This window comes from Emydura macquarii, unplaced genomic scaffold, assembly GCF_026122565.2.
Source record: "Emydura macquarii macquarii isolate MOO-44397 ecotype Brisbane River unplaced genomic scaffold, CSIRO-AGI_Emac_v2 contig_295, whole genome shotgun sequence".
Classification (NCBI taxonomy): Eukaryota; Metazoa; Chordata; order Testudines; family Chelidae; genus Emydura; species Emydura macquarii.
The window spans coordinates 10,049,910-10,065,563 of NW_027130432.1; the positions used below are offsets into that span (position 1 = coordinate 10,049,910).

The following is a 15,654-nucleotide window of genomic DNA, read 5'->3' on the forward strand; positions in this document are numbered from 1 at the left end:
TGGGAAAACCTGGACAAGTGGCAACCCTTGTGTGTAATGCAGTTAAATGTGCATAGCTGCTGTCCTCCCCTCACCTGTCTAGAGGTGCCCTTCTGCCTCTTCTTTCGGGTTGCTGTGAACTTGCAGACTGTGGTTCCCCGCAGCTCCCTTTGCCTTCTAAAACAGACTGAACCATTGCAACTGGTAACACAGGGGGTTCAGCACAGGCATTACAGCCAGTCAGGGGGACATCTGGCTCAGATGTAGCTTTCACTCCAGGGCTAACTGGTTCTTCCTTGATCAGCATGTGGCATTTTTCCCTGAACCAAAGAAAAGTTTCAGCACCACACACACACACGCACACACACATATGCACACCAAGGGTTTTGCAGAAGTGGCAAACGGCTGTTTCTGCTTTTGAGCCCACTGCCATGCACTGTTTATTCCCCCGCTGTGTCCAGCTGTATTGTAGCTGGACACATTAACTCTGTCTACACCCAAGTTTAATATTTTAATTTGGGGCCTACTGAAGTCAGTGGAACGACTCCCATGGACTTCAGGGGGCTTTGGAATAAGGACCAGCTTTTCTCAGAGATTTTTCCTCCTTGTGCATGCACATGGCTCTTCTTACTTCCTCTGCCATGAGAAAATGAGGTGGCCGATTTTAATCAACAAGAGCTGTCAACGGTACAACCACATGCAACATATGTGGTGGCAGAAGGAAAACACCAGCTGGGGAGTCTTAGATTTCAACTGTCAGATCAAGAGAAGGACATTGATATTTCATTTAACCTCACACACATATGGGAAATACTGCAGGGCATTAACCATGGTGGTCCTGCCCAGTGCTGCCACCCTGGATATGCAGCTCTCTCTGCGAGACTGTGTGCTTTATATGTCAGACACTGAGACCACACCATTATTAAATGGATTAAAGGAATCCTGGATTATGCTGGAGTCTGCTGCTTTACTGATACTGTGTGAGCCTCCCATCTGGAATGCTCCTGATGTTGCAGGTTACCTAGAAGGAAGTGTGATCTAGCTGCAGCACAGTTCCTGGAGATGCAGGACCAGCTAGAGGGAATTCTTGGTTCAAGGTGCAGGTGAGGGTCATTGACCCAGCGGGTCATTAATCTCCTGCGAGCGTCCTTTATTAAAGTTGCTATTAATTATTATTATAGTTGAAAATAGGCATATTGAGCCAAATTTTCTGCTGGCATAAGAGTTTTCTGCTGGCTATTGAGAGTTATGCCAGAGGTGAATATATCCCATCAGGTATCTTACATATGCGGAGAAGGTGACATTAATATGATATATCTATTTATCATGCTCCTTGGACCACCTCAACTGCACTCTGCCCACTAATCCATATCCTCAGCACTCAATCTAACATTCCAACCCCCTGGGAAGCTTCAAACAGTAGATCTGTTTTTTTAAATTAACCTGCCAGAGAAATATTTCCCTCTTCTCCACCCTACTGTGTAACTTCATCCAATATTACCCCCATCTGAGGCCCAGGATGTGGACAAGATCCATACACAGCCCAGAGGATTAGAAACAGAGGCTTAGGTTTTCAGAACTGACTAATGGACTGAGACACCTATTCTCCTTAAAATTCCCATTAGGTCATCCAAATCCCACAGCGGTCTTGAAAGTCGCAGACAGAAGCATTATCCCATAGGGAATGGAAGATTTCCCCTTTTCCAATAGGGCCAGTCTTCAATTCTAGCCCTAGAAGGACATAAGCCATTAGACTTTAAAACAGTGACATTTTTATGTGAAAACTACTTTGTGCCATTTTTAGAAGTTTTTTATAAACCGTACACAGCTGGACTCAAAGTAACTAAGGCAACTAGTTCTACAGGGCAGAGGGATAAAAAAACAGCACTGACAAAAAGTGATCAGACTCCACCACTTGTTGCTGTAACACATGTGGCATGTACGACATATGTGATGGGGTTTGATGTTACAAAGGCTTCATCAGCACAAATTTGGGATCATCTGCAGAACTCATGAATGGCGAGCACCCCTCAGAAGCACATGCTGATAAAATCTTTATCATGCCCCACACCATCATGTATTCATTATATCTCAGTCTTGTTATGTGACTTCTCAGCAAAAAGAGCTGTCTCTATATATGTAGATAGTTCATTAATAGATAAAGTGCCAATAGATGGCACTCAAAACTAAGCAGCATTGTTATATACAAAAATTGCTTTTAGGGAGCAGATCTTATCTGGAACACTTAACATGCCTCTAACTAATTTTATGGATGGTACTGTTTCAATCAGCATTCATAGGTTTTTTCTAGAGAGTAACTGCCTTGTCTATTAGCTAGAGAGATTGATTACATGGCTTTCACCATTCCATTCAGTTTGCATTGACATAATTATAGCTCATAATTTCATCACTGTAGCACTAAAGCTTCTGAATATCTAAAATGGGCAATAGGAAGAGATAAGCTATATATTCTAACTCTGAAATATCTCTGTATTTGGTTGTTGTAACTTTCTGGAATCTTTGCACATTGACCTAAAAGTTCTAGAGCACTTATGGCAGTCTTCTCTATTTTCTGGTTATAAGGAAGAGGTTCAGTGTAATTTTAGTTCTTCCTCATCAAAAACAAAAGAGTAGCTCTTGTTTTGTTTTTTTTTCCCTCTGTAGAGATAAAACCAACAAATCCAGATATCTTACTCTCTAAGACTGAGACTTCCACTTTCTTGAGGAGAAAGCATTAGTAAAACATTCTTCTTGGATAACTTTTCAAGGAAGCGTGTGGTAGTTCCCAGCACAAAACCTCTGACTGATTATTGGAATTTATTCTCATGCAGAGTCATAATCTGTTTTTGAATATTAGCCACATATGGCATGTTGCAAACCAGATAAAATACACAGCCACTTCATCTCTGTAAAGATGTGAGGCATGTAGTATTGAGTGACATGAAGACGGCACAGTACAATTAAGCCTAGACAATATTCTGCTTTAGTTATTCATGTCCTTGCACAGATCTCTAAGGGTGTCTCTATATGTTGAGGTGAGCATGTAATTCTTAGCTCAGGGACACATACCCACTCTCGCACTCATGGAGCTAGTGTGCTAAAAAGAGGCTGCAGTTGCAGCGATGTGAGAAGCCAGAGGGTTAGCCACTCAAGTATGTATCTAGTGTCATGGATGGGTATGTACTCAGGGCAGCTACCCCCTCTCGCCACTTGTGCTGCCATAGCTAGACTCTATTTTTGGCACACTAGCTGGACGAGAGCTAGCGTGGGTATGTCTCCTTGAGCTAGGAATTACACCCACAGCCCAAAGTAGAGACATACCCTTAGATCACAGTAATGTTCTTTACCTGTCACCCTCGGGAGGAGACGGAAGTATCCCTACGTTAGGTTGTGATGCCTCAGTGACATCTGATATGACTGGCCCTCCAGCAATAGCAGGACTGTTCAAGCACGAGGCAGGTTCTGTAGATGGCTGAAAAAGAAAATACAAAATGATTGGTTTGCGATGCCAAGAAGAATTAGGGAGTCCACTATGGCAGTTATACATTGGCTCAGGAAGGGACAAAGACAGGATACTTGCTTGTAAACAGGAATCCTGGCTCATCTCTGCCAAGCTCCTTGAACTTCCACACGTTGCCTTGTGGAACCCAGCAGCTCACGACACCATGAGGCACTCGCTCTCTGGAGCACCCCCTGAGGTGGTGCAGCTACCCCACTCCTAGAGGGCAGTAGCTAATTGGAAAAATCTAGTCCCTACTACCGGGCACAGTCTCATTGAATTCAGCAGACGCACACTTGGTACTAAGCACTACCTCTGATAGTAAGAGTGTACAGGATTGGGCCCTATGGGCAAATCCTGCTTCTGTCACTCCTGGGAGCAATTCTCTTGAAGTCAGTGAGGTAGTCGGTGGAATGACACATGAGTAAAGTGCATACAGCATAGTAATCACTTCAAACCCCTCCCCCACGCCCACTACAATGCACCTATAAAATAACTATGCCAATTGAAATGACAGCTGCAGAGGGATTTTAATGTAGACAGAATGGGATTAGTCACATTTAAATTTTGCCTAGATCCCTTAACTTCCCCTTAGTTGAAGGACCCATGAGACCTTTAAATCACTGCAAGCAACCGGGACCGTTTTTTTTTTAATGTCTCAGATGAAAGAGCAACAACTAAGCATGATCCTTTCTCTTCCTCCGGTTATGTACAATCTTTGCTTACAGCACCCATTGCCTGGGAAATTCACACTGTTCAAACAAATGTCATCTATGGCATCTATTCTGTGCTGGGCAAGGAAACCAAAGCAATCATATGAGTTATGATGCTATGGATCCTGCAGGGCTGTTGTCGTCTCATCTCGCCAGGAGGTGCCTGTTTCTAGCTGCTCTCAGAACTGCACCTGCCTTGGGGCTTCAGTCTCCATATGTGGAGAGCTGGGAAGAGGCTACAGGCTGCATGTCTATATGGGGGGGCCGTTTTAGGTGGGATCTTTATACTTAGAGTCTAGAGGTGGGATTTTGGGACTTGTGCTCCTTAGTTGTTTAGTTTCCACCCCAGGATGCTAAGGATAGATTCCCAGCTTGGAGGACTCTAACCAAAGAGATGAAGCCCAGAGCATAGTTCTCCCAAGCCAACCATGGCCATAGACCTAGCTAGAATGACCCTGGGTTGTGCTCCAGATGTCTCTCCCTCCCTGGCCACATGGGCCTGTGAGTAGTAACCAAGAAATAGCAGCCAGAGTCTCTACTCCCCTACTCCTGTCCAAGCTCCTTCACACTCTCATCCAGCCAGGGAACAGCAGGCAATGGTAGCCAGAAAGCAGGAGAGGAACTCTTTCATTGCAGAGTAGTACAGATTCAGATATACATTTCCTCTCATTTAAAAGAGTTACCTGTGCTAATAGTTCATGCACAGAAATGTCACCTTTCCCACCATGGCTAAGGACAAACCATGACAAAAAGAAGGAATGAAATGAGGGTCTGTGCTTGAAAGCAAACTTACCGACTGAATGAAATAGGAGTCATGAAGAGGGTCCACAGACAAATGTCGGCTGAACTTTGACACTTGTGGAGCTGAGCTTCCATCGTCTAGCATCAGAGGTCTGTGGAGAGAACGAGAAAAGCTATTTTATCTCAGCCTTGTATTAACTGTCTGGCACCTAAGTAAAGTGCAAGAAACATCTGAATAAGGGTTGGCATCACCTGGAAGTTTCACAATGTGCATGTCTTACTTACTCCCCCACAATGATGTTAAATTTAATTGTATTATGGTTGCTATTACTGAGCGGTTCAACTATATTCACCTTTTGGACCAGATCCTGTGCTCCATTTAGGATTAAATCAAGAATTGCTTCTCCCTTTGGGGGTTCCAGGGCTAGCTGCTCTAAGAAGCAGTCATTCTGCATAATGCAGTGGAGTTTAAACACCTTTGTGGATGGTTTCATCACAAAATGGAAAAGTAAATGTGAAATAGAATACATAACTATCCTGGCCCTTTAAGGGGCAAACACAACTACCGTGGGGTTTACTTTAGCCAAAGGTATGGTTTGAGCTGTAGCTTCCTTCAGCCAAATTCAATGCAAAGGTCTAGAGTGCAAATTTGCTCTTAGCTCCAGTCTCCCCATGGCACGATCCTCTTATAGGGCTTGATTCTGCAAAGGGCTGAGTGCTCATGACTTTCACTGACTTCTGTGGAAGCTGATGGCACTTGGCACAGGAGAACTCAGCAGTTTGCAGAATCAACCTCATAAGGTGTGATGGAGAGGGGTTAATTGCTCACAGCCATATCAGGTCTGATACTCTGCAAACCACTATCATCAGGGCACACAACTGTAGTCCTTCCTATAGCCAAAGTGATGGAGTTAGCACTTTCCCTGCCAGAATCTGGATATGGTCTATACACCTAGCGGGGGAATCTTGGCCCCAGTGCAGTTTTGTCATTGACTGCAATGGAACCAGGATTTCACCCCTAGCCACAAGCTGGTATAGTAAGTAACCTGTGCAATTCCCTTTTATAGCCATAAGCTACTAAAATATCCTGAAACTTTGCAAACCACTCCTGTAGTGGTGAGGCACATCTTCTCCAGACAGCCACTCACGTGATTCTGGCTCGCAACGGAAGACACCTTCCTAGCTGCTTTACACTTCTGTCTACACCAAACGACGACAGACACCAGCCTGACCAACATAGACACAAGGACACAGACAGCATCTTCAGTAATTCTCTGACTCATTCCAGCAGGGTTCCATTTCTGGGCATTTGCCAAACATAGCTAAAACTCACATCTTTCCATCAACCATCTTGAGAGAACACTATTCAATCTGTGTAACTTTCACAACCCATACATAAGTATCCATAACAGGGCATGGTTGGTTGAATATTCTGTCATTGTTGTCACCCTTCCTGGGACGGTTTCTTAAAATATATTTTCCCAAGCTATCATGTACAGCGAGCATCACTAAAAACATCTGAGACATACCTCACTAGAGTATTGGATTTTATCAGGACGTTTCCTCTTGTAATGGAAATACTACAATCACTGCGCTAAAGTGAAATACATACGGTGAATTGCTATATTTTGCTTTTGTAATGCTATGGTTATCAAGTAAAACTTCATAACAAATCCCTTTTCTCTTATGGATTCTCTGCATCCATGAAGGGGTCAGGAAAATGTCTTTTCAATTATTATTTAAAAGTAGTGGCTTGGTTGGAGATATCAGTGCTCTGGCAATTGGTCATAGGAAGCTAGCAATTGCATCCATGCAATACTGCCAAAAAAGGTTGAAAGAAGGAGATCGTTCCCTGCTTCCATTATATTACAAAGCTGGAGTCATATATTGGACTGGGACTCAAGGGACCTGGGTTCCATTCCTAGTACTGCCACTGGCCTGCTGGATGACCATGGGCAAGTTACGTTTGCTCTCTGTGCCTCAGTTTCCCCATCTGTAAAATGGGGATAATGATACTGACATCTTTTGTCAAATGCTTTGCAATCTCCTGATGAAAAATGTTATATAAGAGCTAGGTATTATCATCATATATTGGGGAAAAGTCTAGATTTGTCATGATTGACAGAATTATTGATGAAAGAATAAAAATCTAAACTTTTTCTTTCTTTCAATAGCTGTGTTCCATATTTTTTGTGAATAGATTTTTTTTTTAAAAAAAAAGAAAAAAGAACCTTTTAATCACTCTGGGCCAGACTGAAACAAAGGGCAAAAACAATCAGTTACCTTCAAGTAGCTCCATTGACTTCACTGGGTCTCTATCCATGGTACAGTATAAGATACTATTCAGTCTGAATAACAGTGTCACTATCTGGCCCTCTATGACATGTATAAGTATTTCACTGTCTTCACTAGAACCCATTCCACAAATGCTTCTTCTCAGACCCTCTCTCGGATCTCTCCATCCATTGCCCATTAACATGGTATCTTAAGGGTCTACAACAGGAAGATTCCAATAACTTTACAGGTCAGATTTGCTTGTAACAGACTATTCTGTACACCATCTCAGAGTCCACATTTTGCTCGTCTATATTTTATGTATAAAGTTGTCCTGCTCAGTGTGCTCCAAGGTGAATACGGTCATCTCAAATGCATTAATAAACATATGGGAAATAAAACATTGAATCTGCATATATGATCAAGGTAGCAAAAGTTCCTGGAAGATTTTATGTGAAAAATCTTAATGGAAAAAGTTCCTCAAACACTGCGGTTGGCAAAATAAAGAAACAAGACAGACATTTGTTTGATCCCTTTAAACTAGGAGATAGATACATTGGTTCGTTAACTGTCTTCTGAATGCTCCTCCTCACTGTAAAGACAGTCTTTTTTTCATTCATTATTTTCTTCCTCCACAGTCTGGCCCTGCAGGGCTTGTACAAGGTAGGGCAGAGCACCAATTTCAACATCCAGTGTGTCATCATGGTCCATCAGAGGCAGTACTTATAGAGAAATTGGGCATCTAGCATTAGCACTTTCTTCTGGTCCCCTCTCCATGGGGGCAAATCCTCAGCTGGGGTAAAATGTCCCAGCCCCACTGACTAGATCTATGACAATTTACATCAGCAGAGGCTCTACCCCGATGTCGGTTTTCATACTATCCTTTCCTGCCCAAAGGGTGATGTTTACTAGCAGAGAGAGTCAGTACAAGGCATATGCATCCCAGAAGCGTACTCTGTGCAGGGGCTAATTGAACCCAGGATGCCGACCCAATTTCAGTTTACCAAAAGACTGTGCTCTCTGCGTTCAAATCCCTCCTCAGACTTTTCACTTACTTGCAATACTGCCAAGGAATGTCAGTCAAGAACAACAACATTCACTTAAAAAATAATCCTGCAAATTATTTCCCGCTCTGTGCTTTCATGTGGGCCCTATCTTCTCTGGCAAAGATTTTCAAAAGTGACAAGTGGTTATGGACACCTCCGTTTTGCGAGGCAGGGGAGAAATGAAACGCCTTAAAGGAGCTTGATTAGTACAAAGTGATGAGCACCCATCATCTGAAAATCAGGTCCCTTTAAGGGCACTCAAACTTGGACTTTGACAACAGAGGCAACCAAAACCACTAGACCCTTTTGAAAATTTTGGCCATAATTGATCTCTCTTAGGTACTAAGATATGGCCTCCATCACCACAGTATTTGAGCACCTCACAATTATTTATCCTCACATTGCCCCTGTGAAATCAGAAAGTATTAGCCCCATTTTGCAGATGGGGAACTGAGGCAGAGAGACATTAAGTAACTTACTTAAAACGACACAGGATGTTTGTGGCAGAGCTAGGAACCGAGTCCCCATCCATTACCCCAACCACAAGGCCATCCATCCTTCCTCCCCTAAGAGCCTCTGCACCTTTCTCTAGACTGCAAGTGCCATGAGGCAAGGAATGTCTCTGTTTTGTCTTATGCAGTGTTGAACACATTGTCAGTGCTTGATAACAGCAACAAACAATAAACACAAAAAAGGGCAGTGGGTAGCTGGAAGTCAGAGTGGAATGACATCTTAGGCGGAATCCTGTATTACTCTGGGAATGTTTTGAATTGGTGTATGGGAAAGTGATTCTTTCAGGAAACCTTAGCACATTATTTTTTAAAAAAGCAGCCAAGCATATTAATCTCCTTGAAAAGCAGAACCTGATGTTGAATGGCAGACAGCTGAGCTTGCATGGGGTTACAAATCCTTTTAACAATGAACTGGCCTATAGGTCTAACTTTATAGGGTTAGCCCATTCTTTCTGCATCCACTTTTCATTGAGTTTCCCCATCATCACTAATATTTAAAACAAAACAACCAATCAAACCAAAACCAAAACCCAACATTTGCCTGGTTTCTCCCTCTCCTTTTCTTGTTTTAATGAGAAATTGACTCTAGCTCTCCTGTAGATAATGATCAGCTGATTGGTTAGTCCGGTGGAGCTCTAGAAGACAGGAGACCTGTAGGGTTACACCCATTGCAGGTATATAACCAGTGTGTCTTTTTCTGTGTTGATTTCCATGCACTACCTAAACTTTGAAGTTTTGTAAGTAAACCTGTTTTCAAACCAGAGAGGACTATAATCTTCTACTAGTGGTTACGGTCAGTGTCAGACTTTAATAATGCTACAGCCTCTGTGCTTTGCCTAGGCTTGATGTACAATATGTAATTCATTTCCCGGACTTGAAGAAGACCTCTGTGTAAGCTCAAGGGCTTGTCTCTCTCACCAACAGAAGTTGGTCCAGTAAAAAATATTATCTCACCCACCTTGTCTCTCTTATATCCTGTGACCAACACGGCCACAACAACACTGCACACAACATGGAAGCAGGCAGACAGTGCTTATTTTGGGCTCAATTTTTTATTAACTCTTAGACAGACTCCATGGACATTACTGCTAGCTAACTGCGGCTCAAACCTCTTATCGGCCAGATCACCCGAGGGGTTGAGCCACATTGCTAGGACTGCTCTTAAGCCCAGCAAGAGCACTTGGGCAGCAGCTGTCCAATGTTTATGCCCACATCTGCAATCGTTCCTTTGCCTGGCTTGTTCTCAGCCTTGCTCCACCCCTGCTCCTGCTTTGTTCTCAGTCTTGTGGCTGCCTTGTTCCTGGCTCTGCTCCAGCCCTGCTCAGTTTCTGACTCCTAGTTCCTGACTCTCAGTTCTGGCACCTGGATCTTGACTCTGGCTCTGACCCCAAGGCCTGACTGCCCATGCCCCGGTCCATGACACATTCAAAGACAATGTCCTTCTTAACTTTCATTTAAGAACCACAGCAAGCTACAAAGCAGAAAGCAGAGCCCCTTCCCATGTGCTTGGTATTATCCTTGCCAGGAGCCAGAAAAGATCATACCCAGTTGCTTCAATTCATCCTAATACAGGGAAGTGCTTCCTTTTGTGTCTGAATGCTGCTCTGCAGCAACCATAGATCACAAATAGAGATGAGTACAAACTGGAAGACAGGATCCACATACCCCTGAACTTGGAGAATTTGTATTTGGATCTGGATCCAAACTCAGGTCCATTTCCAATCTTATGCAGAGAACCTGGCACAGGATTAACTAGGTTTACATAGAACCAGAGTCCAGAAGGCATAGACGTATAAGTTACGGAAACTCTTAACAAGGGGTCATTTCTCAACTAACAGTCAGAGCTGAGAATCGGGGGGCCAGATTCTCCTCTCACTTATGCGCCCCGTGTACCATGTTGCACCTTACTCCAGAGTGGAGTTACTCCAGATTTATACTGGTTTAAGTTAGAGTGAAATCAGGCCAAGTCTATCATATCAGTCCACCACTGTCGTATCCAACCACTTTGAGAGAAATTCACCTCTGTGCCGAGGGCCAGCACGTGGCCCATTTAAGACCTCAAGATAAAGTCTATATTTGACTCTCTGCGTAGGAATGAATTTTACCCTAACAACATATACTTATTCCTAAGCATCTATTACAATAACAAAGAGCGAGCATCACAAGATCTACATTCCATCAACGTCTTCCACACGACAGTAATTTACCCTTAAGATTGTAATTGTAGAAGCAGCGTCTGCAACCTAAATGTAACCTGAAAAATTTTATATGCATCCAAGTTCAGTGACCCTACTTTAATTAATAGGTTATTTTAGTTAGCTAGGGCCCAGTCCTGCTCCCATTGATGTCAATGGGAAAACGTCCATTGGCTTCAAAGGGAGCCAGAGCAGGCTCTTAGTTAGTTAGGTTGTCCCTCTTTCAGCTCACCCTGTATTGCTAAAATAAAGGTCAGAGCAAGCTGACATGGTGGTTCTCTAAAGGGCACTAAACGAGGAGTGTCAGCAGGTCTGACTCAGCAGTTCCACCTCATTCATTTGTTATCACCATGGTGCCTGAGTCAGGTGACCTCCCACCCCACTTGGCGCTGAGCTGGTGTTTTTAATGAAGGGTGAGCATTATCCAGCTGCGTGCATGCGTGTCTGCCACACAAGGCTACGTACAGTTTTCTCTTTATTCCAGCGCTGCTGGGGTTTGATTGGAGCTGGCCGAACAGAAACTGAATCAGCTGTTAGGGGAGATCAAAAATCAGGTGTTACTCAGCAGAGTTCAGCACTCTGTACTCCAGAGCACCTTTCTTATTATGCACACTCCCCCCTGTTTTACTAAAGCCCCCAAGAAATGGGATCTGCCAGGCAGTGCACAGAATCCTAGACATGGGGGCTGGGAGGGATCTCAAGAGGTCATCTAGTCCAGCCTTCTGAGCAGAGGTAGGGCCAAGTAGACCATCCCTGACAGGTGTTTGTCCAATTTGTTCTTAAAAACCTCCAATGACGGTGATTCCACAATCTCCCTTGGAAGCCTACTGCAAAACTTAACCACCCTGAGACTGAGAATATTTTTCCTAGTATGAGGTGGAACATCCAAATCAGATTGTATGCAATGACCAAGCCTGAAAAGGTTCAGAGCAACCTGCACACTTAAAAATCATGGGCCTGATTTTCAGTAGGTGTTTCAGTGCATCGAATGGTGCACCTTCTGCCAGATGTGTATGAACAGGACTAGCTTTCTCACCAGGTGCATACACAGTCCTCAGCTAGCCCCATCATATCTGCGAATATGCATGCAAACAAGCACATAATTGCCTGTGCATAAATTCACACAGATCTGCTTGACCAGAATCAATCTCTCTATAAGATAATGGGCTATTTACAGATTAAAAGGCAATCCCGTAAAGGTGGTCCTGGACTGAGTATCTCACAGCCATTTTTGCTGGATTTTTTTTAACCCTGCTGAGCTCACAATCTATATTTCAGAACACGAACCGTAATGCAAGAATGCTTTCGTGGTGAGAAATCCTTCATCAGAGAACAGCTGACGCAAGCCTAAGGCAACACTCTCACCACGGGGCAGACACAAATGGTGTATTAGCATCATGTCTTGCATCCATCTCTTGCCCTTTTCTTACAGTACAAAAGATAGAGCAGCAAAAATGCAACTACAGTGTGGAGCTTCTACCCTGCTACCATGCTGGAATCACTGTGGGCTTCGTTGTGCCATTTACATACAGCCCCGTGGGGGATGGAGGGGGCATCATGGAGCCTCCCCTCCCCTGGGAAAACTCCAGGAGGATTTCATAGATTTTAAGGCCAGAAGGGACCATTATGATCATCCAGTCTGACCTCCTCAATAACACAGATCCTAGAATTTCACCCAATAATTCCCTCAACCAGTCCGATAACTCTGGAAGGAGAACTCTGCATGGCGCTGCCTGGAAGGCCTGGGGAGCAGCCACCTGTAGGGTGCAACGGGTCAGTTCTGCTCTGCAGCATGGAGGTGGGGCAGCTGGTCGGTGCACCTCGAAAGTCACACAGAGGAAGACAGAGACTTCAACTGTGCCCTGTTGCAGAAGGGACGGGAAGGCTCTTTGCATCCTTTCACAACCTGCCCACTGATGCCCCTGCAACAGGGCATAGTCAGGGCCTGGATTCTTTGAAATCTATGGAAAAATGTGACCTTCCTATGTCTGACCATGCATCAAATTTGATGTGAACCACTCAAGAGAAAGGCTGATGCAGGTTTTAACTGAGAAGTCCTGGAAGGACAAGTGCAGTGACTGCAATTAGAAACAACACAGTTTTGCCTGTCCCAGGAGATAACACTGCTGCAGTATCTGTGATTCCCTGTTCTTAGCATTGACTTCAACGGGGGTTGGCTCAAGGGTCTTATGCTTCAGGCTAGGTAGTGCAACCTTTTCTCCCCTTGGTGAGTCCTGCCTCACTCGTCGACCTCAGTGCACTACGTGGGTGTGTAAGCACTCACCGAATGGAGGAAGGGTTGCACAGTCTAGCCCTGAGTATAGGAAATGTACAGGCTTTGTGACTATTTTACTGTGACTTGCACAAAGAGCTAGGGAGAAATTTGGGCAAGCCCAAAGTCTGTAGGCAACACCGAGAGCCCAAGGTATCAGTGATGAGAACTATCTCCATACAAAATAGAAAAAACATAAAATGCTCCATCTTCCGCCCACAGAAACCAATAATAGCTTTGCCACTGATTTCAAGGTAAGCAGGCTCAGCCTCAAAGGGCCCATCGCTCCCCTACATACACGGCATCCTAAAGTCACTATGATCGCTAAGGAGCAATACAAATTCATCTGCTTCTTTATACATGGGCACAGAGCTAAAGGCTGAGTTTGAGCTTCCCCAGTGTTATCCTGGGGCTGCCCAGCAGTAAAACCAGATAAAGTCAAAGGGGATAGAATTCTCTGGTAGCACAGATCTCTTATTAGCACTCATGAGAGCCATGTGCAATGCAGTTAGGAAAGGGAAAATACATACACGGCAATGACAGAGACAGAAAACAATATTATGTAGGCTCTTGACAGAAATAGGGAAACTTAACTACATCTATCTGATAGTCTGCATAACACAATTCAATACAACTTTACAGGTATCTGATCTGCGCTGGTCTGATCGCTACCTTGTTGATCACTTTCTGTTGCTGAGAATGATTCTGCCTGAGAGATACAACTTCCCGCCACAGGACTTCATTCTGTCTGAAAGTGAAACAGAAACATTCCCTGAACACATGGACATCGCCACCTGCATGTCTTGTGTTTAGCTGCCATGACAAACAGGACTGCCAACTCTAAGTGATTTTATCATGAGTCTTGCAATATTTGGTGTTTTTCTTAAAACCCCAGCTGCTGGAGTCATGTGATTATCTGAGCATCTCACCCTTCATATATACGTATATATTTTAAAATAAATAGTTAGCCTTCATGGTTGCAGAGAAAGTTTGAAAATACAACCCCTGAAGGGTCAAACATACATAAGGCAAATAAAAAGAATCTAAAATCATTTTTTTTAATCACATGATTTTTGGGAGGGCCCGATTTCTGAATGGTTTAGGTTGGCAGTACTGTACTTCTTTCCACTGCAATTGATATGGCAGGTCTGTAAATTCAATCCCTCCCAACCCCAATGAGATAACATTATTAAAAGGTCATATTTCAAAGGGGCCTCTCAAATTGTGTCTGCAAATCAAATTATCCACATACACATCTATCACGTGTGCAAATAAAGGTTTTATGTGAGCAGTTTTACAGGTTTTCTTGAAAGTTTGGCCTTACGGGTATACTTTCTAATGCTGAGAACTAGTGAATACAGCGTGGAGGCTCCATCCTTAGCTGATACTTCTGTGCCTTTCATTGTGCAGTGGTTTTAGAACAGCGGTTGTTCTCAGTACCTTAGAACTTCGCACAAGACCAGTTATCAATAGAGCTGGTCAAGTTATTCATTGGGAAAAAAATACCCAGTGAATGCAGCCCTGTTATTTGCCTGCCACTCATTTGTGAATATATCCTGATACCATTACTTGTAGGTATTTGCGGGATAGTTTGGAGGTATAATTTTTTAGCATCTGGGCTGTTTGCAATCCCTTCATTTTGACTATACACTCCTCATTATTTGTGGTTTGTGATTTTAATCCATTTAATGCAATTTTTAATTTCCTTTTTTACATATATAAATAGAAATGCAAAATGGAAAGGGAGCCCAAAACCAATACTTCATTGGATATAAAACAAATGTTTATCACACAGAAGGGATTCTTTTTAAAGATCATATGGGATTTGCATGATATAATCCCCAGAGGTCCAAAGTTCTTACAAGTACTCCACAAGGTTTGCATCTGTATCATGAAGCAGACACACAGAAGTGGTGTGAACACGATCAACTCACTGCTTCATGTCCTGCATTTGACACTCCATGTTCTCCTGCTGACTTCTCAGAATCTGGACCTCGTAGAGCAACCTACTGAGATCCTCTTGGCGCATCTTGGTTTCCTCACTTTTCACAACAGATACCTGAGAAGAGCACATACGGCAGAATTTACTAACGCAAGATGTTGTGCGCAGGACAACAGCCTGGGCTCTTCAGTGATGATATATTGGAACAGAAGACACATTTGTAAGAGTCTGGGGTGGCCCCAAGGGGTTGTAGCTAGGGGCACTGGAATGTAAATAGAAGCTGAAGAGCATTCAAAATACCTTAGTAGTGAGGTCTATTGTGCAGGGAAATAGTGTCCTAGTAGATGTAGTGGAAGTCCCATTACAGGAGTTACTTTAAACTAAATTGGATAAAAAGGTATTTTAAGGATCAATCCAGCACTAACACTGAGGAGATGAACTAGATGATCTAACCAGACCTTCTACATCCCTGTCATCAGTG

At 43.5% G+C, this 15,654-nt stretch overlaps 1 protein-coding gene across 1 annotated transcript in view; it reads right to left on the reverse strand.

The window, feature by feature from the left end:
- Positions 1-15,654, reverse strand: part of HSF4 (heat shock transcription factor 4) — a 36,625-nt gene that overhangs the window by 11,487 nt on the left and 9,484 nt on the right. Inside the window, exons 4-9 of the mRNA XM_067551879.1 lie at positions 15,166-15,290; positions 13,904-13,979; positions 11,425-11,489; positions 4,985-5,084; positions 3,327-3,451; positions 75-299 (exon numbers count right to left, since the gene is read on the reverse strand). Of these exons, the coding sequence (XP_067407980.1) occupies positions 75-299; positions 3,327-3,451; positions 4,985-5,084; positions 11,425-11,489; positions 13,904-13,979; positions 15,166-15,290 (716 nt within the window). The remainder of the gene's footprint in view (positions 1-74; positions 300-3,326; positions 3,452-4,984; positions 5,085-11,424; positions 11,490-13,903; positions 13,980-15,165; positions 15,291-15,654) is intronic.